Source organism: Lissotriton helveticus, chromosome 3_1 (assembly GCF_964261635.1).
Source record: "Lissotriton helveticus chromosome 3_1, aLisHel1.1, whole genome shotgun sequence".
In the NCBI taxonomy this organism is placed as follows: Eukaryota; Metazoa; Chordata; class Amphibia; order Caudata; family Salamandridae; genus Lissotriton; species Lissotriton helveticus.
The window spans coordinates 660578917-660605250 of record NC_136061.1 but is presented as its reverse complement, the minus strand read 5'-3'; the positions used below and the strand labels follow the sequence as shown (position 1 = coordinate 660605250).

The 26334-nt window shown below is 43.5% G+C and overlaps 1 protein-coding gene across 2 annotated transcripts in view; it reads right to left on the bottom strand.

The window, feature by feature from the left end:
- The window catches only part of RBBP4 (RB binding protein 4, chromatin remodeling factor), a 218478-nt gene that overhangs the window by 63330 nt on the left and 128814 nt on the right, over positions 1-26334 (bottom strand). For both annotated transcript variants that reach the window (XM_078680737.1, XM_078680736.1), the window contains exons 2-4: positions 11269-11416; positions 10333-10478; positions 8847-9020 (exon numbers count right to left, since the gene is read on the bottom strand). In XM_078680737.1, coding sequence (XP_078536863.1) covers positions 8847-9020; positions 10333-10478; positions 11269-11327 — 379 coding nt within the window. In that variant the 5' untranslated portion in view covers positions 11328-11416. The remainder of the gene's footprint in view (positions 1-8846; positions 9021-10332; positions 10479-11268; positions 11417-26334) is intronic.

The window sequence follows — 26334 nt, the reverse complement described above, 5'->3', positions numbered from 1 at the left end:
TCGAATGAATCCCAATCACTGGTAATGACTTGTGGCCACATCCCAGTCCATTGTTATTTTGCACACCATGCCACCTCAGTTTGGACCCAGTCACTTGCAAATCAGTCTTGACTTTGCTCCAATAGGAAACATCCATCCTGAACTGCCAGGTCCTCCTTGAACCGGAAGATAAGCATACAAAGACCAATGTTGCCCTGACTGGGCCTCTTCAGTCAGGCGTAGCTTAGTTCCAGTCAGCACACAACCCACATCTGCAAAGAACAGTCGTAGTGAAGTATTTAAAGTGGTTGGTGGAAGATTCAAATTGATCCCAGCCACTGGAAATTCATTGGGACACATCCCAGTACATCGTTATTTTTCACACCATATGGCACCAAAGGAACTACCAGTGGCAAAGATTAATTCAGGCATGTATGTCTAGACGTGGGTCCCATGCTCACTCTGCCACTTGTACCAAGCAGCACTGACTGAAGAGCCCCAACTAAGCTGAAACTGGTCTAGGTTTCCCGTTCAGAGAGGACCTGGCTCGGCAGTTCAGGACCTATTAGAGCAGGACCAAAACGGACTGCATATGACTGGGTGTAATCTGAGGTGGCATGGTGCACAAAAGAACGATGGGTTGGAATGCTACCCTAAGTGATTGCCTGCAGTTAGGCTTATTGCTACCCTAAGTGATTGCCTGCAGTTAGGCTTATTGCAAGAAATTCTAGAAGTAAATCACAAGATAGAAACATGCAAAAAGAAATCAGGGTCAATAAAATTACATATTGCAAAATTACACACAAAAAATGCCACGGTTTGCTGCAAAATGTACATTTGGGTTCCGATTTCCTAATCCATGCTTGGGTCACAAACTATTCCACCGAGTGTGCCTTGCATTGCTCTGCTACCTTAAGGACCAAGTGCTAAAACGGGCTTTCAGTAGTCAGCTTAACAGGAAAATCATGGAACGGAGGTTAAAGTCTCCAACTGCCCCAAATGGAACAGAGAACATCCAGACTTCCTAGGGATCCTCAGACCAATTCTGACATATGGGAAGGTTGTTCTCAAAATCAACAGGCGGCAGTAATCAGCCCTGAACACATCCGAGACCTCCGGGATAAAGAGGGATGAAGAAAGTATAGCAAATAGGCTCCTCCCTTACAGAACAAGGCAACAAGACCTTTTCTTGCTTAGCGGACATGGTGAGATTAGGCTAAAATGAGGCTTGTCTCCAGCTATGTTTCCCCATCCATTGCCTATTCGAACTAGGTAGTTTGAGGGGCTGAGCATCATGCATTGATCAAATACTTAAAAAAATAGGGTGAACAGCCTTTACGACGCGGCTGTTACACCGCCGTGCCGTTACAACGCGGTCTTTTCGTACATCCAAAAAATAAGCCTCCATTCTGCTTGAGAAGATGAGAATGCTCCGTTTTAAATCTGTGGCGCCTGCCAACTGAACAAATGTAACCACAAACACCAAAGTAGCTCAGTGGGCAAGTAGATATACACACTCAAAAGTAGGGAGAGAGCTAAACACCGGGGCATCCAATACAATGTTTCAGCTAGGAATAACTAAGGAGGAAGAGATGCTAAGTCTGCCAATCAGAAAAGATTTTGCACATTTTAGCACCAAACCACAAATACAGAGAACATTTAGTATCGTGAGCAGGATGCTCTGGTTGACTATGGCAAAAGAAGCCAACTGATCAAGTGTAATCAGGGCTCCAACGTGGTTATTATTCACTTTCCATCTACATTTAGCTCATCACACTGTAATCAGTTTTGGTGTCTCAAGAAGAGCAAAGCTTATTTAATGAGATTTAATTAAGTCTATATAATCATCATAAAATAGGTTAAGTTATCGGACTTTAGCTATATAAACAGACTCCGCTTGGAGTCCTTTTAAGAGTAGAGTGTCAAGTGAAAACTTCAGGATCACTAAAAGATTGCAAACAACTGTCTCTCAATGTATTCACCGCAACCAAAAACGAGAGCATCTACTTTAAAAGCAGAGCATGAAGAAGTTGCTAATTGGACTAGATGTTCTGCTAGAGTAGATCAAATAAAATAAATTAGAACACAGACTAAAGAGCATAATTGAGTGTGTTGTAACAGAAGGTATTCAACACAATCTAGAACAAAATTATTTCGATTTTTCACATGGGTAAACAATATTTTTGATCCACACAAATCAGCAAGCGAACTACACAACAGCTGGGATGGCAAGGATTCAAGATAAAATGCATGCATTTAAAGTGGATTATGAAACTATGGGGGCATGGTAGATGCTTCCGTTCTAATAAAGTAACAACCTATTGTCTTCTAATGAGTTTTAAGCTTTGCTGTAAAGTCCTACATTGCGCTTCAATCTTACAACTCACGGAATCATTTGGAGATGGCAGAGATTACCACCAATTCTCACTGGGACGTCTAAAACTGGTTTTAATGCCCTTGATTGTATTGTATTATAATTGCATTTATATAGCGCTTACTACCCCTGACGAGGCATCAAAGCGCTTTTTCGGCGGGTAGCACGCTACTCCGGGACCCATAGAGGATTAGTGTTGAATTAGTATAGTGAAACATGCAAGTACATTTTAAGTGGTGGATAGGTTAGTCAGTTATTTGGATTTGGAATGATAGCAGAAGGACATAGAGGACATAGGTTTGTATTTATTTATCGTTTGCTTGTTGACGCATGGTATTCAGGAAGCCTATAAAGGATTAGTGGTGAATTAATATGGTGAAATATGAGGTAATTTCAGTGGTGGATATTAGTCTGTTACTTGGAGTGAGAAGGATAGCGGATGGATAAAAGGGGAAGAAAGATTTGCATTCATATAGCACTCGTTACCCCTGATGGGTGTTGAAGCGCTTTTCTGGCGAGTAGCACGCCACTCCGGAACCCATAAAGGATTAGTGTTGAAAATTAGTATAGTATAAATATGAAGTAATTTGAGCAGTGGATAGGTTAGTCAATTATTTGGGCAGTATATTTGTATAATTGAATATGGAATTTGAGAAGTGAACATGTTAGTCTGTTAATTTTGATTGAAAAGGATAGTGGAGGGATAAAAGAGCGAAGGATTTTTTTTTTAGGTCTTAGCAGTAGGAAGAGGCTTTTGGATGAGTAAAAATGAGTTTGAGGGAAGGAGTCAGAGGGGAGAGTTTAGAAAGGTGTGTTTTAGGGGATCGGTGTAGTAAAAAGGTGTCAGATGATGCAAGGAGGGGTAGAGCAGGAGAGAGTCTAGAAAGGGTTATTTTGGCGATCATAATAGTGGTATGGGGTTTAGGATAAATGAGAGTGGATGTAGAGGATATATTGATAGATGTATAGGATGAGAGATAGGGTAGTGCATTAGAAGGAGTAGTAGAAAGAAGTTTGAGAAGAGTCAGAAGGTTGGGCTATAAGATATATTGATCGAAGTATAGGCTGAGAAATAGGCTAGTGCAGTGGAAATGCTAAATTAGAAGAAAGTGATAAATATATAGATCCATAAGTACATTGAAAGTATATAGATACATAAAGAAAGTAAGTATATTTAGATTAAATATATTGATAGAGGCACAGGATGAGAAATAGGGTAGTGCATTGGATATGCTTTTTCAGGAGAAAAGTAACAGACACACAGATCCAAGTACATGGAAGGTACATAGATGCACAATGGAAGTATGAACATGTAGACCAAAGATGATTTTTATTTTTTGATGATTATTATTATTTTTTTATTTTTCATTTTCTCTTAACAATTATTTTACATGTTTTATAAAGTAATACACAAAGATAGGTACATATCTATAGTGAAAACAAATGCTTATATACAGAGGGATATGCTGTAAATTTCTGTTTCCGTATGGTGCTTATGTGGGGAAGAGCCAGATCTTGAGTAGTTTTCTGAAGATAAGGTGGTTGTCGGTGGATCTTATGTTGGGGGGTAAAGAGTTCCATAGTTTGGCTGCTTGAACAGAGAAGGATGTGCCACCCATGGTTTTTTTTCTTATATGGTGGGATTTTGAGGCGAGATGCTCCTTTAGAGCGGGTTCACAACCTGTTCAAAACATCTTGTACAGTTACACTGAGTGACCTACTTAGAGCTTAAGTAGGTTACCACTATTGGAGAGCCTAGCCACAAATGAACAGTTCGGATTGTTACACTGAAGTGTGTGCAGAGGGCACTATTAGCGCACATGAAAAAAGGTGGCAGTTCACAGACAACAAACAGCCGCAAGAAGATATTAATGGAATTGCAAGCTTCACAGAACTTAAAATTAGGTTTAGGGGATTTTTAAAGCGCATGGCTACCCGCAGGCATCCCAGTGCTGAAACAGGGAGGGCAAATAACACGCTCAAGGATTAAGGGAACAGCCACGTTTACATTTTTTTTTTTTTTTTTTTTTTAAAGACTGCTCATTTTTAGGTCTCGCGACCTATCAATGCGCATGCGCATTGAGCGGAGCGAGAATTCAAGTGCTCAAAATACTCGTGAAACCAAGGGTTTTTTCGTGCGGTTTTCTTCGAGTTCACGTGAATCACGTGACCAAACAAGCATGCGCATCAGCCTCCCTTCCTCCTAATTGCATTTTTTCATGGCCGCCACCACATCAAAGGTCTTCTCCCAGCGTGCGCTCTGCAGCTTCTCCTCCCCTAATTATTCATGGCTGGCCGGCCGTACTTTCAGTTTCCCGGCCGCTCATCTTCTCGCTTGCTCCCTTTACTAACAAGCATTTACTAACAAAAGTCTTGAAAGTCTGCTTTAACAGCGTGCGCATCAAATAGGCTTTGTGTTTTTTTACTAACAAAGTCTTGAAAGTCCAAGTGTCAATAGACAAGAAATAAAAGTCTTGAAAGTCTGCTTTAACAGCGTGCGCATCAAATACGGCTTTGTGTTTTCTTTTACCAAGAGACAAAATAAAAAGTGGCGTCTTTCTGGTGCCATAGCTTGAGTAAGCAGCGTGTGCACGGAGCAATGCCATTTCAGAAATGGAAGTGTGCTTTAAGGGAGTGTGCTTCAAATACAGCTTTAGTTCATTTTTTTTTTTACTAGGTTTCAGAGCAGCATCCCCAATTTGTCAAACCCTCTGGCTGCAAATGTACCTCCCGGCTATTTATAATATAAATTCACACATTTAAATACCCGGCTTCAGCAGGAATGCCCTTCCCTTCTGTAAGTAGCTGCCCCTTTTAGAGGCGTTCCCAAGCACTCCGATTACAGCCGCTTGGCGTGAACACCGGTCCTTCATATCATCTGCTTTTGATCATTAACCTGCCTCGGCGGTCTTGTTTCTCAGAGGGGTATGGTGTGGTCTATGGAGTCTAGTCTAGTGTGGACCATTACAACGGTCGCATGCCGATTCTTGCAGTGTTCAGCACAGACGGTGTGAGAAGTGCAGACCCCGACATGCATATTTATGGTCTGTCTGTTCTCTTCCATCGTTTATATTTTAGAAAAGGCGGATGTGATTAACTATGTATTTAAGATATTCGCCTGCTCTTCTTTTTAAAGGAAAGTGCAGTTTGCAGTTGCACAGAAAAGGGCACGATTACAGTTAATATAAGCATTTCACGTAAACACTTGCATATTAATGTAGATATTATATCTGTTCCTTCCTGCATCACTCTCCTCCCCCTTTTTCATTAGGTCGAGCCTGATTAAAGAACTTAAGGATATTGACAAAGCCACTAGCTGTGGCTTAACACTTATAAGGTCCCAAAGGCGAGACCTATTGGCTATGCCAATGCTTGTTTACCATACCTCTAAATCCATGCTGTTTCAGGTGTGAGAAAGGCGCCCCCCCCCCCCCACCAACAAATCTTGCTCTCCAGACCTTGTTGTGTTCATCAGGAAAGCCGCTCCTGACCTAAGACATCTGAAAAAGGTGGGGTGGGGGGTATGGTGGAAATAGTAGTGAGAGATCAAGGTTCGTATCATAATGGGGGCTCCCATACATGGCTCTGTGAAAAAGGCAGAGGGGCTTGAACAGGCAGCCAGTGTACCATCCTCAGAGATGATCTTACTGACTGGTGCCTGGGAATCTTGAGGAGCAGTCTAGCTGCCGCATTCTGCACCACTAACAGTCTATCTGTAACATATTCGGGGGAACAGAGGTATAGAGAGTTACCATAGTCAAGTCTTGAGACTACCAAGGCCTGTACCACCACCTTTCTTGACTTCTCTGGGAGTGAGCTCAGGATTTTCCAAATCTGAAGGATGCCAAAGCAGGTCCCCTCCAACTTATTGGCTTGCATTTCTATGGTTAAGTTCTGTTCCAACCATATGGCCACATTTTTTTATGGAGGTTTTCGGGGTAGGTGGAGGGCCCAGGTCCCTGGCTAATTAATCTCAGTGCGTGGGCCTGGGCCGTTCCCTAGGATCATTAGCTCAGTGTGTCCCCGTTGAACTTGAGGCTACAGTTGGACATCCAAATTCCTAGTTGTTCCAGGCAGGTGATTAGTGGACGGTGGTCGGAATTGGGGGTTTCTGCCATTGATACCAGCAATTGGGTATCATCAGCATATGATACGATGGAAAGTCCGAACTCCTGAACTATGTGCGCTAGTGGGCTCAGGGAGGATCCCTGCGGCACTCCACACTGGGCCACGAATGTATCTGACAGGACACCTGCTTCCAAGCATTGAAAGGATCTATTGCTTAGATACAAGGCCACCCATTGATTGGCCGTGCGTCTGATCCCAATGCCTTTGAGTCTGTGAATGAGAATCTTTTGATCTACCGTGTCGAAGGCCACACTTAGGTCTAATAGCAGGATGACGCGGTTCTACCTTGACAAAGTAATGATTTTAGCTTTTCAGTGACTACGAGCAGGGCTGACTCAGTACGGTTTTCAGGGCGGAACCCCATCCGAGTCTGGTGTAGAATACAATTTTCTTCCAGAAACTGTAAGATGGTGCTGTTCACAAATTTCTCTGCAACCTTACCCAAGATGGGCAGCAGTGAGATGGGACAATAATTTCCCATGGAAGCCAGGTCTAGTTGAGTTTTTTTTTTTAGCAAAGGTTTGACAATGACATGCTTCCAGTCTTAAGGTAATAAACCCTTCTCGAGGGGCAGGGAGAGAATACTAGCAAGTTTGGCCAGGATGGAGTCACCCCATTGGACGAGAATATGTGGTGGGGAGGGATCCATTGACGACGGATTTGATTTTGCTCAGTAGTAGACTGGCCTGTTCTTTGCTCATCGTAGGAGAGGTAAGCAAAGCTGGGGAAAGGGGCGTCTTGGGCTCCTCAGAGCCAGAAGCAAAATCCGGAGTTTCTATAGGGTTGTGTTACCTCGAAGGTCTGGCCTCTATTTAAGTGAAGGGAGTTGTAGATGTTTTCTACCTTACTCTTGAAAAAGGTAGCTAAAAATTGTTACACCTCTTTTGATGGTTGGGGAGTGTGTGTACCTGATTCAACAATTGTGTTATCGATTTTACAACATTAACATGTGAATAGGGGTGGATTACACATGATTGAAGTTCCACATATATAGAAGCCAAACGTGAAAAGAGGAATGGGAATTAAAGCTTCCACTAAATGCCTAATTTCAACGTGACCAACCGGAGCGCACAGCCGATGACCTTTTCCTATAATGCAAACAGGGCGCTGTGCAGGCAACTGCACAATACCTTTCCAGCTCCCCCCACTCCTTTGCCTGCCCCATAGCAGATGATTACCAACACATTGCCCCGCCGATTTATCACACAACTATATACTTCAATGCAAAACACTGAGTCAGTGATTGCGCCGAAGGCACAACAAGATTGGAACGTAGAACTAGACTATCAGATAACAGATGAAGTCTGTGCTTTCTGCTGCGGCCAACTTTCAATGCCATCGCCAAATTGCAGGCGGAGGCTAATTCATTTCAAATACTTGCATAGGTTTTATAAAACCCCTTCCCAACTGCATCGCATGGGGATTAGACCTGATTGAAATTGTTGGAGGTGTGGGATTGCCCCTGCTACCTTTCTCCACATGTCCTGGCTTTGCACACCAGTAGCAGCCTTCCGGGCAGACATATTTAATTAAATACAGGAGATTTTAGGGATCCGCAATGAACCTCAACCGCTCATTGGTTTACTGGGATATGTCAAGGATACAAAGCCAGAGCACAGTAAATTACACGCCATGCTACTTCTGCTTGCTAACAGACGAGTAGCGATTCATTGAGGGGGTGGGAGGAATAGAAGGGCTTCTACGAGCAAGGCATGGATACAAGATGTTTTTAGTCACACTCCAATGTCCACCTTCTGGGAACTGATGCAGGCGGCCTTTAGACCCAAGAACATATGGGACCCCGTTTTTGGATTGGTTGAAGGCCCAACACAGTAACAACAGCCCCTCCCCAATTAACGGTTAGGGCTCATTCTAGCAAACACTGCGCAGATATGGAGGGAATGCCAGGCTAACTTATTGTATATTTCTGCGGTCTTAATGTTTATGGTTAACCTGCAAATGGGACCCTGCACAGCAATTGCTAGTATATCGCATTCACGGTACTAAATGTGTGACCCTACTAGCTCCGATGGTTGCTATGGGAACTTGCACAATAATCTTCTACTCCCTGTTTGTTAAGGTCTCGAACTGTACATCCATCTGAGTTTGGCAACTGCAATACAATCTGAAATGCGAGATGTTGGATTTTCTCGTTTGAAAATGTTAATAAAAAATTATTTTTTTTAAAATGCCTGATTTCAACACTTACACAGGAATCACCTTTACAGGGCACCAGAATCATTCACCCTCCTGTCCAATGAACTTTCTCAACAACTTGGCTGAGGCTGCCAAACAAACTAATAGGCTGGTGGCTTCTACAGTAAACACCAGAGCTGTACAATTAATTGCAAAAGAGAACAGTTACCTGGCTTTGAAGGGTGCTTGGTGTAGTCAAACACAAGAACATCACTTGAAGGTGTCTTGGTGGCAATGATGCAGGGGTTCTGTGGCATGTATCTCGCACGGTTGACTTCTCCTTCATGATTGATTTTAATTTCAATTTCTATCTTCCCACTTACAGAACCAAATCCACCAAACTCTAAAGAAATTGAGTGAGAGAAGAAAAATAAGACTGAGAAAAAGATACTTTCATACAAGGAAGATGTGGTGAGTAGTAGATGAGAATAGCCATTTTGCTCCCGCAGCCTATAGCAGTGCTCACTAGTGGAAGAAAGGAGATTTATGGCAACGGCTCAAAGTACTTCATTTTAGAAAAGTACTTAAATTTAGAAGACAACCTACACAGTAAGGTTCAGTTGGTCTTGAATAGCTCAAAGTGTTCTCCAAGGTGCCATTCTGCACTAGGATTGCCAATATTCACATTTCAATGTAGCTTACAAACAATACAATAAAGTCCTGCACCAAGGTTCAATATTCAAGGGGTCATTCAGTGACCAATTTCCAAACAGGTCTCAAAATCCAACAAGTAATATACAAAAAGTGGATTGCTATTACAGAATTGATCAGAGGATGGATTGTCTCTACACTCCAGGGTGACTTTCAAATAAACAGGAAAATAAACATCCTCATTTCCTCATGCAGTTAAAAACTAATAAACCTATTAACATCAAAAGGCGTTAGGCTCTTTAAGTCCAGGACCTCATTTATATATTTTCTCGTCATTAAATAAATAGTTTTGTGTGGAAAAACCAAAAGGCGTGTGTTTCCACCATTTCACACTATACATTTTTTGTGGTCCTAAAGTGGAGATGCTTTTAGACTACATTGTGAGCAGACCAAAAGATAAATGCAGGTCTGGAAAGTAGCTGGAAATAGAAACAGTAAAATAATGCTCTCTAGGGCATTGGCTCAACCTGTGGTCCGCGGAACCCTGGGGCTTTTAACAAAATGAAATACATAAACTGATAAAAACTAATTAATAAAGTATACACAATTAAAGGAATTTAAACATTTTAAAACTCTATTTCATTCAAAGTTAAACAAAAAAAAATCTGGTGGTGTAGAATTGTTTTTGTGCACTGTTTTGAGGTTCAATTAATAGACACTGCTTAGGCAGGGGGGCTCTGACCTCCAATAATGTGTCAGCGGGGGTCCCCTAGATTTAAGCAATGATTCAGTGGGATGCCCACATAAGTTAAAAGGCTAAGAACCTCTGATCTAGAGTCCTGAAGCCCTTCTTGGTTGATAGGATTAAAAACAATATCCTGACAATGGCAAAAACTGCAGTGGTGTTAATGGTTTGTGCCGGGAAAGGGGGAGCAGGAGGATAAATTGTGGGACCAAACAACTGTGGTAAAAAGAAGCCACAACACACCCAACAAAACAAAAAGGCACCTTCACATGTGTAGTGAAGCCAGAGCACCAGCATTCTGTAAAGGTACTTCACTCACCTCCTTTCTCGCTATCGTAGTGAGAAGCATCGAACTGGGCGTCATCATTGGGGAGCTGCACACTAGCAATCACCAAATGGTTCTGTTCATCAGATGTGTGTGTCCCAAGTACCAGCCGATGGATGCTGAAGTCTTTACCCTCAGGCCTGCAACACAAAGACAGCATCAGGCAATCTCATACCCGCAGCAGCCAGCACAGGTAAGTGCAGTGGGGACAGACGACAGAATAGGTATTATTTATTTTATTATACCTGTTCTGTCATCTGTCGAGTTCCCTCCATCCCACCCCACCGCGTTTACCTGTGCCGTCCAACGCAGTCTCATACTAATCCAAAGAGAAAGCATTTTTATTGTGAACTTCTAGTGAAGATGAGCCACAGGATAGAAAGTATTGTGAAAATAGCTTAACCTAACCTCATGAGAAAGATTAAAAAAGAAAATTTAAAATGGATTATATGAGGAATATGTTACATGAGAGACATTCCTACAGGAAGGAAATGGTGTAGCTGGAATATGAAAGGGAAAAAGGCACCAGAGAATATACAGCACAGCAGTCTAAGGGAATAGTGGGAACGGTTTGTGCAGCAAAAAGTACAAATCACTTGGAACCATTATTGGTGCAACTGAGGCTACAAAGGAAAATGGGTAAGGAATAGCAGCACAGGTCGCTAGAGACTATCACTATCAAAGGGAGTGAAGAGAAGTATGTGGGATGGCTTTGTCCACGATTTATAAATGTGCATAATGACAGCCAGCAAGAACAACATGTATACCATTTAATACCAGCTCCAGCGGTGTGAATAGCTAAAGCACACAAAACAAGAGGTTAATCTCCCCACCCCTCCAAATCAGTTAAACATAAAAACAAACCAAAAGGTAGGGGGACATGAACGTCAGTGTAAAGTGTGCCCTTTCTATAAAGCCAGAACAACTCACCTGGTAACATCAGGTAGCCACTGTGCCGTCAAGCTGGGCCACTCGAGAGCATGAGTCATTACCAGGTCATATAAAAACGGAGTGTTTTTCTTCCATATTTTATATTCTTCATTGATCACTCGCTCCTCCACTGCATCATCAAAGGCTGCTACACAACACAAACAAAATCACACTAATAAGATTACCGGAGACCAAACTAGAGGCGAAAATATATGAATAATTCTCAACTCCTTGCATGCTTCGGACGGCCCCTGACCGTCTGATGTCACGGTGAGCGTGTGCGGAGGATGGCCGGGGGCCGTCTGAATCCTGGCCACTATTCAAATCGCCTGCACAGCGCGAAAATGTGTGCCGCATGCAAGGGGTTAAAGACTGGTATTCACACTGAATAGCTCATTTTACTATTATCGCTGTATGTGCAAATACAAAGAGGCATAAAGAGGGGTAAAAAAACACTTAAAACGACATAACAGAACCTGTGAAGTTCATGTCCACCACAAGGTATTTCTTGGCACTACGTAACAAACTTGTTTCAAATTTAGTAGAACTAATTTTATCAAGATTGGGAGAGTGAAAGGCTGCAAGGAATCACCGGTATTCCTTCTCGTTGTCTCTCTCACTCTAACCTTGCTCTTAAATAAAAAAAATCCCATAAACATAAACTGATCAGGCAATTCCTAAAGTCCCTCTTTGCCGACATATACCACTTCCCCCGTGAATGGTCAAGTGAAAACGGACCTCATCTTTCACACAGCCAGACCTGGCTTTTGGATCTCCACCCTGAGAGCAAAACGCCAAATCATCAAAACCACCAACGCGCCTCACAACTCGAAACTCTCATTCTACCCCCCTAATCACCTACCACACCACGGAACCACTTCGGTAACCATTTATTCCAACTGCACCATCTTGATCCAAGCCAACAATGACAATCTTGAAGCCTTTGATCTCCTCTCTCCATTCTAACCCCACCCTCGCCTCAGCCTCCTCCCCCTCGCCCCTCCCTCAACGGGACAACCAACCCCCCATGCCTAGTTGCTCCCCCACATCCTCAGCCACCCAACCCCAAACTCTCCCGTCTCCCTGCAGCTCCAATCCTCCACCCGCCTCCACAACCTCGGACACTCTACCCCAATCCCTATCCACCCCCTCCAACTCCAAGGTCTCAGCGACGCTTCCCAACTCTGACCCTCCATCAGCTCTTCTCCCTAGGCTTCCCACCCCTAGATCTCCCCCGGACGATCAAAATACTTCCCCCAGAGGAGCCAAACCTCCAGCCTCTACTCTTACTCAAGACGAAACGTTCTCCACCCCTGGCTCCCCCTCACCCTACACACCCTAACAGGACCCTGCCTACTCCAGTCGATCGTAATACTTGCCCCGTGGCTCCCTTCCTCCAGTCTCTAACCATCTCCAACCTCAAACGACCACCTCTCCCAAACCCCCCGCACCATACAACCCACTCTAGCTCCTCATCCAGTAACATAATAAACTCCAAATGTCAACCCCCCCCCCCCCAAGCGTCAACTAGCCGCACTGTTCCCATCCAGGAGCAACCCCCCCCTCGCAGGATATGACGGACTGTCGACTTGACCGTATCGAAAATCAAATCGCCTTCTTAATACAGGAACTGAATCTCATCCTTTCCAACCTCTCGACACTTCATAATCCTCCCCTTAACTACCACCCCTCGCCCTATGTTCTTCTTCCCACTCGACCCACCCACACTACTCGCCCGCCCAACGACCTGACACCCTGCCCCCCCGCACCAGACCTCAAGACCAAGCAGAACCACTGCAGCCATGTCCCCAGAGGAAGCGCTCGCGCTGGCCTCCTCATACACCACCTCTAGTCCCGAACAATCTACTACCCAGGTAATCGCCGGATCCAGAATCGATCAATTCCCCCCTACCCCTCCAGACCAACTCTCATACACCCCATCCCTAGCGACGATCACTCTACAATACAGGTAATCACCGGCTTCAGAAATGATCAAATCCTCCCGAAACCCCCCAGACCACCACACTCCCTCATCAACATCCCCATCGAACCTAATATAGGAAGACCCAACACGAACTGTATGCTCATCAACTGCAGATCCGCCGGGAAACATGTCTCAGAGCTGGCAGAAACCATCCTCAGCCATGACATACACTTAGCCTTCATCACCGAAACCTGGCTAAACGACTGCTCGACCCCCATTCTGGACTTGCTCGTACCCTCAGGTTACACTATCATAAACAAGGATAGGAAGGACCAAATAGGCAGTGGCGTGGCTATTATCCATAAAAATTACTTATCGATTTCGGAAATAGAGTCCTTTAACCACAACTCCTTTGAATGCCTATCCACCAACATTAGTACCACCAAAGACACGGTACTCCACTGTAACCTCCTGTATCATCCACCAGGCAACACCACCTCATTCACGGAGCATCTGTCAGACATGATAGCTCACTGCTCCCTCCGAAGCACTAACAATCTTAGGTGACCTCAATCTACACTAAAATGATGAGAACATTGCTCCAATACAAATACTAAATGACCTACTTCATTCCAACAATCTTACCCAACATTGCTCAGAAGAAACCCATAACAAAGGTGCAATCTTGGACACCATCATTGCCCAACAGGACTCAGTCACTATTGACCACATACTTCCAGTTGACTGGTGCGATCACAACCTAATTCTTTTCCACCTAGCACACCCATTCTCTTACCAGCCCTCCATCAGATACCACCCCCAAGTGGTCCAGGAATCTATCGCTGATCAGCACTGCTGATCTAGAAGATAAAATATCCTCCCTCCTCCCAATCTCCCCGGACGGACTCTCTACTGCTGAACTCACAACACAATGATGTCCTCCATCTTAGACCAACTCGCCCCCATGAAATTGAAAAAAAAACAGAACATCCCCTCAAGAACTTGGTTTAACAAGGACATCAATGATGAAAGAAGGAAACTCAGAGCCTCAGAACGGCTCTGGAGAAAGAGCCCCTCCTCCACCCACTGCGAAAAGCACAAATCAGCAAGAAGAGAGTACAAAAACCATATAACTAAAGAAAAAAACAACTTCTTTTGTAATGCGCTTGACAAGGCAAAAAAACAGACCAAGAAAACTATTTAGCATTATTAAAAAACAAACCTCCAAACCGTCGAATTCCCTCGTCCACCCTTCTAAAGCCTTATGTGATAACCTCATCTACTTTTTCAACGACAAAATCGACCTTTCCCTTGACATTAACCCACTTCCTCAAGGCAACAACCTCACAACTATTGAATCCTCGTCCAGTAGGCTTCCCGCACGTACCTGGTCCACCTTCGATCCCGTAACGGAAAATGAGATTCTCAACTTAATCGCCTCGTCGAAGCCCTTATCTCACAACTTGGACCCTCTACCCTCCCAATTGGTCAAAGATCTGAAATTCACCCTCGCTTCTATCTGGTGCAAAATCATAAACAGTTCCGTAAAAAACGGTTCCATACCTGAATGCCTCAAGATCGGACAAGTTACCCCTCTCCTGAAAAAAACAGGCTTCGACTCAAAAGACTTGAACAACTTCAGACCGGTCTCCAATCTTCCCTTCCTTGCCAAAATTCTGCAAAATGTGTGCTCTAACTCGATAAAATCACGAGGAATCACCCTAGACCACAAATTATCCATGGCGAACCACATTAAAAACTTTGCTAAGAGCGCCTTCTTCAATCTGAAGCTACTCAAAGTCAAATCCTACATTCCACCTGCGGATCTCAAACAGGCCACCCAATCTCTTGTGTTATCCAGACTGTACTACGGGAACACGACCCTCTCTGGTACCCCCCTCTTCCACCTAGCAACCCTAAAATCCACCCTCAATGCAGCGGCCAGAATGGTCTCAGGAGTAAAAAAATTTGACCACATTTCTCCTGCACTCAGATCTAAAATGGCTCCTAGTGGAAATGCGGGCCAGCTTCAGAACAGCCTGCCTGACGCACAAACCCTTGCACACAGGGAAACCAGAATACCTTGCCTCGAAACTCAAGAAAGCCGGTCAAGCAAGAACACTCTGAAGTTCAAACTCCCTCCTGCTCACCCCCCTAAAAACTCGCAAACAGAAAACGGCAAACCGCTCCTTTGCAGGGAATGCTGCAAAAAACTGGAACGCCACCCCAGTCGACATCAGAACTATTTCCTCCTTTCTAAAGTTTAAACGCCACTTAAAAGACATCTACCTCAAACGTGCCTTCCTGAAACCAATTACGTAACTTTCTAACCCGAACTTGTGCTGCCTCAGATCACACGTACCTGCAACCGACCTCTCCCTCCCTCCCCATTTTTTGGGGTTTGCAGCGCTACGGATCTGACTTTGTCCTCATTGCCTCTGGGCCAGTTGAACACTTATTTGTATGCTTATTCTATCTGTGGACCTGCTGTAAGCTTATCCTGTGCGCATTCGATTCGTTATCTGACTTATACATGTGGACTTGCTGTACGCTTAGCCTCCTGTGTATTGTATTCGCTATTCTGACATACATATCTTGTTGTGAAGCGCTCCGATGCCCTCGGGCCTGGCCAGCGCTATAGAAAACTCAAAATATTATATATATATATATATATATATATATATATATATATATATATATATATATATATATATATTCGAAATTGGAACCCTTAAATAAAAACACAGATAATTCAGTGGATGCATTAGTCAACTGAGCCATTAGTCTTGGCTAATGGACCATAGCGTAAATAGTCCTAAAATGGCTGTATAAAGTTGTGCGGTCGCGCACGTTTCTAGTCTGCCTTATGGAGCATGGACTGGAGAATATACTCATCGACTGGATAGGCTGTCCTACAGTATATTCTAGAATGTACTGTGGAAAGAGTACACCCTCATCCAGTCTTGAGGGACAACAGGCCCTGCATACCCGTCTAGGTACCCATCGGCAGATACTCATAGTACTGCCCTTTTCCCCTGTACTACAGGGCTGTAGCTTGTGAATATGCGATTATACCAGACTCAGCATTAACCAATACAAGCGACTGTCTGAATCTATATTGATCAACTGGTGGCCTTCCAACCAGTTTGGTTTGGGAGCCAGCCACAGACCTAGATGATATTTAATGGGTTGAATCCAAAAGAAGGTTTTATTCGCTTTTCAAACAACCCTCTATACTCGACAGCACCCATATCACCCAAAGGTTAAGTAGTGGGTATGTGTAAGACTTTAACCCTGAAGACCAAGTAGGGGCTTTTAAAAGCAGCAGAAACTCATTGTCCGTAGGGTAGTGAACTGACACACACACCCCTAGTTCAAGACAATTGTTTAAGCTTACTTTATTGAAGCCTCAATAAAATGGTAATTTGGTCCACCATTAGCTAATTTGACATATAACTGGGAGGTCCTATGTGTTTATGGTAATCACAAAAGTAAATTTACTAATCAATGCAGATTTGAATAGATCATGGGAGTCTTCTATGAAGTGCATATGCTCAGTAAGCCACTGAAGATATAAAACTATTTATACAGGTTGAACAGCAGACCCAGTAAGGAAGCAGGTCAGTGAGTGAGGGTCCAATATCTTTAAAATAGGTGTCTTGTCCCAAGAGTAGTTGGATGTTGCATCTATATTAGTGCATGCTCAGTTAACTACAGATCAATGGGGTGTTTAATTTTTCTATTAAATCGCAGGCACGGATATGTATTTTGAAAGGTAGCAGTTTCTGAGAAAGGAGTGGTTAAGGAGAGAGGACAGACTGTGAAGAGCTTTGACAAATGAACACATTTCTTTCCTTTTATCAATTGGAGGGTTAGTGTCCTCTGTGTATCAACAACGGAAGACTAAAGCTCATAATCTAACACTGATCAGACTAGGTTGATCAAGTCTATAAGAGACATGAAAGTGAGTTTTAGATTTGAAGTTAAGATTGGGCTGTATGAACATGGGTGGGAGGGGACAGAAGAATGAAAACCACAGTATTTTTTGTAGTGACACATTTGAGAGATAGGTTAGTCACTAGCAGTTGTAGATGAACAGAGTTGGGGTTAGGAGAAGGTGGATTGTGTGGGATTGTTTCTGATGGTAACATTTGAGAGAAAGCAGATAGAGGAAGTATGATTTCCAACACCTTTGTAGGTAGTTACCCAAAGGTACTCTGTGGGGCCAGATGGCTGGTGTGATAAGAGTGCTGGGGATGGAGAGCAGACTTTAAATTGATTTATTAGAAATTAAAGAATAAATAGAGAGCAGTATAGTAACTGTTAAAGATGCATCACCAACTAATCAATCAAGCTCAGAGCATGCAATGCTTGGTTCAAGTAATCTGAGATAATATCGAAAGGTATACAGTGGTAAGCGGTCCACTGTTTACCCATTCTTCATCAGCCACCCATTATGGCAAATCAAACTCCACAAGCAATACTTCTGTTCCAAGTGCAATCTGTTTATAAAGAAAAAAAAGCAACTGTGAAAAACTCAATTCAATTTAAAAACGAAAGACTAAATTCCTGGTGTACATTTGCTTTCAAATCCACTTCGTATTTCAAACACAACCGAAACTGTGACCTCTTTGCAGACATCAAACTTCATGAATTCAATGACAGAGCTCTACAAAAACCAACTAGATTAACAAATGATCAACCAACTCTTTACAAGAAATGTGAAAAGAGGAGACATCACACCAACACTAAGGAACCAACAGCCGTTCCATCCAAGTTACCCATGTATGGTCGAAACATCTCACAGATACCGCCCAGGTCCTGGATGATGCAATGCTTATAGCTCAAAAACAGCAATCTCTAAATTAGGCTACTCAGATTAGGCTTGGCCAAATATGGTATAACAATTCACCAAGGACAATACTTTACACGAAAATTTCTAAGACGGATAAAATGGTACTTAGTCAAAGACTGCTATCACACTCATTCATAACTGCCTGCCAGCTGCATAGCCGATTCACTCTCAGCCAGTAGACATCATATTCAACAGCTCCAAACACAGATCTAGGACTGAACTTAAAGCTCAACTAACCAGAAGCCGCAAACGTAACTACCACACAAGCCTTTTAAATAGTGTTAATGCCCTGATGCAACTATCCAAGAACACAACCCAGCTCCACTAGAAAGCATCATCCTACACCTCAAAGATCTAAATTAGTACAACGTTCAACAACCATGCTTGTCTATCCCATGGAACATGTTCATAATAATTTAGACTACTGCTGCCTTTCAAACAGATCTAACCACAGAATACATCCGACAAGTACATGTAGTCCCCATCAAGACTGTTTTACCACACAACCCCCCCAGGAAAGATGGTGACCAGTCTACAAACAAAAACAAAGTCTTGTCAACGCACCTAAAACCTGTTCAGGAGGGTGGGCCAAAACCTAATGCACAGTCTAAGTGGGGTACCAGGGTAAGAACTGGGATGGCTTGGTGCCATGACTGCAAAGCCAGTGGGCACCAAAGTAGAGCCCTTAGCTGTCCCAACAAAAAGAATCCCCCTAGTGCACCTGCAGTGGTAAGCCACAGATGGGATCCCAGGAGAGCCCTGACCGTGTCAGATTGCTCACAAAAGCAACTTTAGTCTCAGAGGGTGGAGAGGATTTAGCTGCCCTCGCTGTCTGGCTTGTTAACATGGAAAAATACAGACAAAAGCCTCATATAAATGGGATCAGAGTTAAAGCACTTAGTGATACATGTGCAAGTGTCACTATGGTGACAGAGAAACTGATATCCGCAGAACAGTATCTGACTGGTGAGACATTCATGCTGACAACCAAACGAAGGTTCATCCTATGGCAACTGTGTCCTTGGAATGGGGAGAGCATCGTTTGAGTAGCATTGAGAGAAAAGCCTTTGCTATGGTTTAGTCCCTGAAGAAGTAGAGGCGATACTGGTTAGGCTCTCACTTCCTTGTCCAAACAGACCACAGGCCTTTCATTTGGGAGGAGTGTTAGGTTGGAAAGTACCCTATGACATGGTCACTTGGACTTTTTGCCTGGTATTTGATGTGATTTTGACTATGTGCACTGGGTTCCTGCTAACCAGATCCCCAGTGCCAGATCTCTTTACCAAAATGGTACAATAGTTACCCAATTGGCAATAACTTTGGTACTCTCTGAAAGTCCCTAGTAAAAGGTAGCCCTGGTAACTAGGGCAAGGAGGTTAAACATGCTACTTAAGGGCTGCAGCACAAATTGTACCACCCTAAAGAACCTCTCAAACAGACTACCACTAGAGGATGAGTGTCTTGGTGCAGAAAAAAATGAAAACACAACATGACACATGTGTGCCATGTCCACAGACACTGCATTTGTAGTATAGGTAACTCACCCCTACAACAGGCCTTATGGCCCGAATGCAGGGTGCACTGTACTACAGGGGAGGGCCTATCTGCACGAGCAGATACTTCACTGTGCTGGTCAGCTCTATTGCTGCCAGTAAAAGTGAACAAGGAAGCCATTTTGTGGTTCTCTGGTGAAAACGAGTTCCCCAGCTACATGGGGACTTCACTGAAAATAGGGATGTTTAGTATCAAATGTCTTGTATTAATAAACCAACAATGATGGCAGGGCTGGATTTATTGATGCATGCACTGAGGTCACCTTAGAGGTGCCCCCTGCAAACTTACCAGCTCGTGGTGTGCTGACTGGTTTTTGACAGGATGCCATCAGAGAAAAGTTCCTGATCCCAGCTCTCAGGAGGACAGAAATCAAGCCTGCTCGGGCAGAGGATGCTTACACCCCCACAAACAGGATGAGCAGCAGATTAGCATTCCAAGGAAGGAGCTTCAAAGAGCCCCCTCCTTTGGTATGCAAATCTGGCTTCTTTCACAGATGAGGAAGTGGACACCCCTAAGGTGGGCAACATGAAGTGGAGGAGACTTTTCAGAGTTAGCCATTTTGGCAAACTTAGGAACTCTGAAATAGGGTTATGCCCACTTCCCCTAGGAAGTGGTCATATTGGGGAGTAATGACTTCAAGGGGTAAGTAGCCCATTGGCTACTACCCTACACTCCCCTAAATTCAGTGTTTAGGGGAGGCCCTGGCACCAGAAAATTGGACCTTGACCACGAAGGAGGACACTGAAGATCCACACATGCAGAAGACTGAAGAAAAGCAACTGACTTAGCAGCGGCACTGCCAGCCTGCCTGCTGTTCCCTGTCGAAACTTCACCAAAGAAATCTCGTCCTGCAGCTGCCATGCCTTCAAAGCATGGGAGGACGGACTGCCTTCAATAAAGACTCGAGTACCACTGTAGAGTAGCAAAGATGCTTCCCTGCATCCTGCAGACACCCCAAAAAGAACCACAAGGGCTGTGGAGCTGCCAAACAGACGCCACTAAGCACCACTGTACCCAGACCTACCGGCATGCCCGCAAAGTGGGCCAATGGTGTCAGCGTGGTCCTCAAGAGACTGAGTCCACTTTGGGTTCAACCCTCGTGAACTCCATGATGTCACCTGCAGCCTCTGTTTGCAGGCCCCCTGAATTGCGAGCGCTCCCGAACAAAGACCACAAAGAACCTCTGCAGCCAGCCTCCCGAGAAGAGGAGGAAAACTGGAGTCCCCACAACCCAAAGAAGTGCTAGATTTGAGCCCCTTGAATGGTTCAACCTGAATGGCCTCCCAGTCCGACACTGCAGCCTCTTCACAAAAAACGATCCCTGTTGACTAACATTGGGCACCTACGCTGTATTGCACCCAGATACCCTAGTGCTACTGGAGGTGCTGCCTTGGACATTGCCAGATACTCACCCTAAGTCTGCGAGATTGGTCTTGTAAACCACTGTACTCTACCTGAAAGCTGTACTTGTTCCCATAGGAGGACATTGAAGCTTCTGACAAATGCAATGACAACTTTTTAAACCACAAAGTATTTCACGTGCAAAACGTACTTATCTGATCGTATTGATTCTGATGTGTGTGTAAATATATATCCATCTATCTCCTGGCAAACTCGTGTAAACAAATACTCCAGAAAACTCGCACTCCACAGTTTTCAATTTTCAGATAGTTTTAATCACCAACGTGTTTCATCCTCACTCGGTCATATATATATATATATATATATATATATATATATATATATATATATATATATATATATATATATATATATATATATTACCTACTGGCGGTCGCCAGTAGGTATATATAGTTAGGATTTTTTCTCTATGGGTTTTTTGAAAATTCTATGTCTAATAACTTTGGCGTTTGTGGACGGAATCGGCTGAAATTTTCAGGAAAATGGCACATTTTGTTTCTGAGCAGCCCTTGAAAATTTGGGGGGGGGTTCGTCCAGTGGGGGCCGAGAAAAAAGGGGGGTCCCAAAACGTGTTTTTAACATTGAGTTTTCCATAGGGCGGTTGGCCTCACTTTTAGCCCGAACGGCTGAATGGATTTGCACGAAACTTGGCAAAATTGTAGGGACTGGTAGCCCGATGTGCCTTTTGTAGGTCTCAATATATGTGCTCCAGTGGATTTTGAGAAATTAACGTTTAAAAAAAGATATATATCTGTAACAGCGGACCGGTTAGCGCTCTGGTTCGCGGACTTTTCGCGCAACGGAGCTTTGTGAAGCGAAGCTGATTGGTTCTCCGGCGTCTGTCAACATTCCAAACAGTCCGTAGCGGCCGCCATCTTGTCTCTCGGTAGGATCGAGAGACAAGAGGAGGTCAAAACAAAGGGGGAAATAACTATAAGGGGGCATAGTAGATCCTCGCTGACCCCCTAGGTTTGATGTGGAGGTTTTAAAAGGGCCCCGCGGGGCAAAAAAAAATAATAAAAATAATAATTGAACGGCTGAATGGATTTGCACGAAACTTGGCAAAATATTAGGGACTGGTAGCCCGATGTGCCTTTGCTAGGTCTCAATATATGTGCTCCAGTGGATTTTGAGAAATTAACGTTCAAAAAAAGATATATATCTGTAACAGCGCTCCGCTTCGCGTAACGGAGGTTTGCGAAGCTGATTGGTCATTCTGTCACTGGGCTATAGTTGGGCTACATCTGGCTGATATTTGGGCTACATTTGTTTTTTTGTGTGTCTGGCGGCCATCTTTGGGCTACATTGGGCTACATTGGGCTTCATTGGGCTACATTCGGCTAATTAGCAAATAGCTCATCGCAAACTAGGAATGGTAAAGAATCGCTATTTATTCCTTAAAGTTCGCTATTTAGGAAATGCAAATAACTTTTATGATACATATGGCGGTTCATCTCTAACAAGATAAGAAGCATAGGGATAGATTTATGATGACTGGCGCATCACCAGGGATGTGTTAGTCATTCTGTGCCGCTGTTCCGTCACCTATGGTGTGCTGCATTTACAATGCGGCGCATCATGGGGCAAAAACAGCACAGATGCGTGATGTATCTGTGCCGTAAAGGTGGCGCATTGCTGGAGTTGTATCGCAAGTGTGATGAAGCTCCAGCAAGGGTCGGGGGTGCCCCTGTCGCAGGGTTTCTGTTCTCACACAGAACTGTGGACAGAGGATTGGAACCTCGGCGAATTAGGGTGTCCCAAAACTCACGTTAGTAATCAAAAACTATTTAGCAAGCTAGGTACAGTGTCACATTGGATATAACAAACTCTCAATGTTTAGACAATCCAGAATATGAACTTATAGTACCTCAGGATACGTGGAACTCATGAACAGTCGGTCGTTATATATTTCTTAGAAACCAGAACATGGAGTTAAGAAGAACACATGTGTATTTGAAATGTTTATTTACTAATGCCGTCTTCTCAGGCGTAGTACCTTAGATAATAAAAGTACACATATTATCAGTAGCAAAATTACCAGCATAGTTACTAGTACATAAAAAGTGAATGGTGATAGTATGTTAACATGCTGTAAATGAATAAGAGTTAGCAACACTTATAAGCAGCCGCGGGCCGTGGAGGGAGTTACGGTGAGGCAGGGAGGCGGGGAGGGGGAGAAGCAGGGTGGAGAATACAAGTACACATATTATCAGTAGCAAAATTACCAGCATAGTTACTAGTACATAAAAAGCGAATGGTGACAGTATGTTAACATGCTGTAAATGAATAAGAGTTAGCAACACTTATAAGCAGCCGCGGGCCGTGGAGGGAGTTACGGTGGGGCAGGGAGGCGGGGAGGGGGAGGGGCAAGGTAGAGAGGGCTCCACCCTGCTTCTCCCCCTCCCCGCCTCCCTGCCCCATCGTAACTCCCTCCACGGCCCGCGGCTGCTTATATCTCACCCTCCCTAATACACATATTATATTATTTGCTAAGAAGGTCTCTTTGTGTTGGTTTAGGGCGTGTCCATACTTTAGTGTCTTAGATTTGAAGGAATCACATCAGCATACACCAGCTCTCTCTTCATGTGAACCGCATCAACTGTTGTGTATGTGTGTTCGGCAAAGCAATATAAAACCCGCCTCATGCCCAGAATTGGCAGAAGTTGCACTTATGTTATGAGTATGAAGTCGTGGAGATCAGACCTCATAACAATTCTGTATCGTGTTGTTCTTGAAACTTTAGCACTCGCTGTACAGATATAGTTTAACAAGTAAAGCAGATAGTAGACCAATAACATATTATTCTCATGTAAACCACGATGAACTACTAGGTGGAAAGCTAAAGCAACAACTAAGTGTCGTGTGCAGAAGTTGCAAAAAAGGAAAAATGGCGTTTAAACCGGTAATGAGCCCATGCTAACTTAACACGGTGTAAAGATATCCAGGACCTAGATGACACCTCCTCATGATCCGGAAACGAACTGAATAAGATAATAGAAGTGCCATCTCATGAGAGCAGATTGCAAGTTTATATGTGGACGGTCCGCAAGGTAAAGCATTAAAAACTAGGAAAATTCAATGCTAAAGAAAAATAAAACAGCCAAGTACTTTATCGAGTCTTAAGCCAATAGGCAAGGTAAATAATAAAAACTTGACAAATAAGTCAATGAATTGTCAATGAAATGCTAGTACTCAGCATATCAAACATGAAAAAGGTCTATGACATAACTGTGTATGCAAAATAAGCTGCAACAGCCTCCAATAGGAAGTCACCGTCTTCATCCGAAAACAGTTCAGCCATCCAATTTAAAAGCGGAAAAGAACATACGTGCTCTCCCAGCACCGGATCCTCTATCACCATCAGAGGACAGCTCGGTGGGTTTTCAAGAAAGCTGTGTTCCAAGAAAGACTGTGCTGCCGCCAGTAAATTCCAGGGACCAAGTAGTCCATGCATCAATGCCACAGCCATAATCCTTTCGCCAGGACAAATCAACTCGTGAGTAATGATAGGAGTCATCAGCTGATTAAAGTCGACGTCAGGAGAAACCGGTCCGCAGAGACACAAATCAATGGCCCAATCGAAATCACAGGTCAGGCAGTGAAATACAGGCTGGACACAGGTGAAGTAGGAGAACCGAAAAGATAATCCATATGCCGTGCTTAATATCGCCAACGGCATTGTGCCATAATATTCTAGCATGCGATTGCGGAACAGTGTCAGCAGCTGCAGGGTCGGAGGTTGCATAGGAGGGACATCCATATTTAAAAATGTAAAAAAGCACAAGAGCGTCCGCTGGTAATGCAAGTAAAAATGCAATCCACGAACCAGAGTGGAGAAAATGGAATGAAAGGGAGCAGGGATGACTCCAAAGATTTTCTCAAATGAAGTCACGAGACCACTGGTAACAACTTTAACAAAGTGTGCCAGGGATTTTGTGGAGGATGCGTTAAAGATAGTCGGAAACATGTTGCTGAAATTGAAAGGCAAACCTGTGTACGGGTGTTCGCTATGTGAAGTACGAAAGTTTCACGGGCCGAACTCAAGGCCACCTCTCTCTGAGACAAAAGAGCTCTTATTCTTGTCATGCCGTTGAAACGTGTCCCAAGGTTGGTATTTGTGGCCAGATTGAAAACTCCCTATGTTCATGTGTGGGAGGAAATAGAACATTTCTGCAGCAAATAACCCGTTCACTTACTGTTACGATAAAAGGAATACTTTTTAATTAACTCAGAACAATCTTCATTATTGAGCATCAAATAACTACCATTTTCCAACAACTTGAACGTGGGGATGATAGCAGGAACTGGCGTGCCTTGCAACACGCAAGCCATATTTGGTCGGTGTTTGTTGCATGAATCGTGTAACTGTATGTGCCTACACATTAGTGAATGATCTGGCGTCTCAGTGCATTCCTCTCCATTCAGATAAACTTCTTGATCATCTTTGAAACATCTGTATGTGTATGGAAGCGACCAGACCTCATGATCAAAAGCACTACCTAAAGGTTCATAAAGACCTATTGGTATATATTTCATACAATTTGAAAACTTATATAAAGCAAAAGGCAGCGTTATTAAACCGTGGATAAGGCATGTTGCCAAAAAACCCGCAATCCTCTGCTGATGATGTCACTGAGCATGTCATGAATGATGTAATATGTGACATCATCAGTAGTGGATTATGGGTAATAGTATCTCTAGTTTACTCCCCTATAGCTGTCTTTCTTTTAACATAAGTGTGTGTTTCCTTCCCTTATACTTACTGTTTTTGGTTCGCTTCCAGTTCGCGTACCAGCGAGCGAACTAGGAAGCGAACTAAGAGAAATAGAGGTTGGCACAGTTCCAAATATTGTACCAATTTTTTAATAACGGGGAGGTAGTTCTGAAAAGAACTTTTTTTTTTTTTTTTCTGAACATTTTTTTACTGTTTTTGAATTTTTCGGAACAGTTTTATATTTTTTTGGGTTTTTCTTGGAGGGGGCAATGAAAACGATTCATTGTAAAGGGCTCAACAGGAGCAACAAAACAAAAAAAAGAAGTATTTATTATTTTGGGCGTTTCGGACAAACTTGCATATGATAGTCAATAGCTCTGTTGATCAGAGTGATGCTTCTTTCTCCGTAGGAAATGAATCCATCGCAAAATACGCAGGTGTGTTTTACTTCACCAAATCTCATTTGTATATTTGGCACCATCTCCCTGCCCTCTGGTCCCGTTACTTCCGGTACAACAGATCTTCTGGCCATAATAGGGAGATTATCTAGGTCGTTCCGAAACTGTGCAGCACTGTAGTTGTTAGGATGCCACCTAG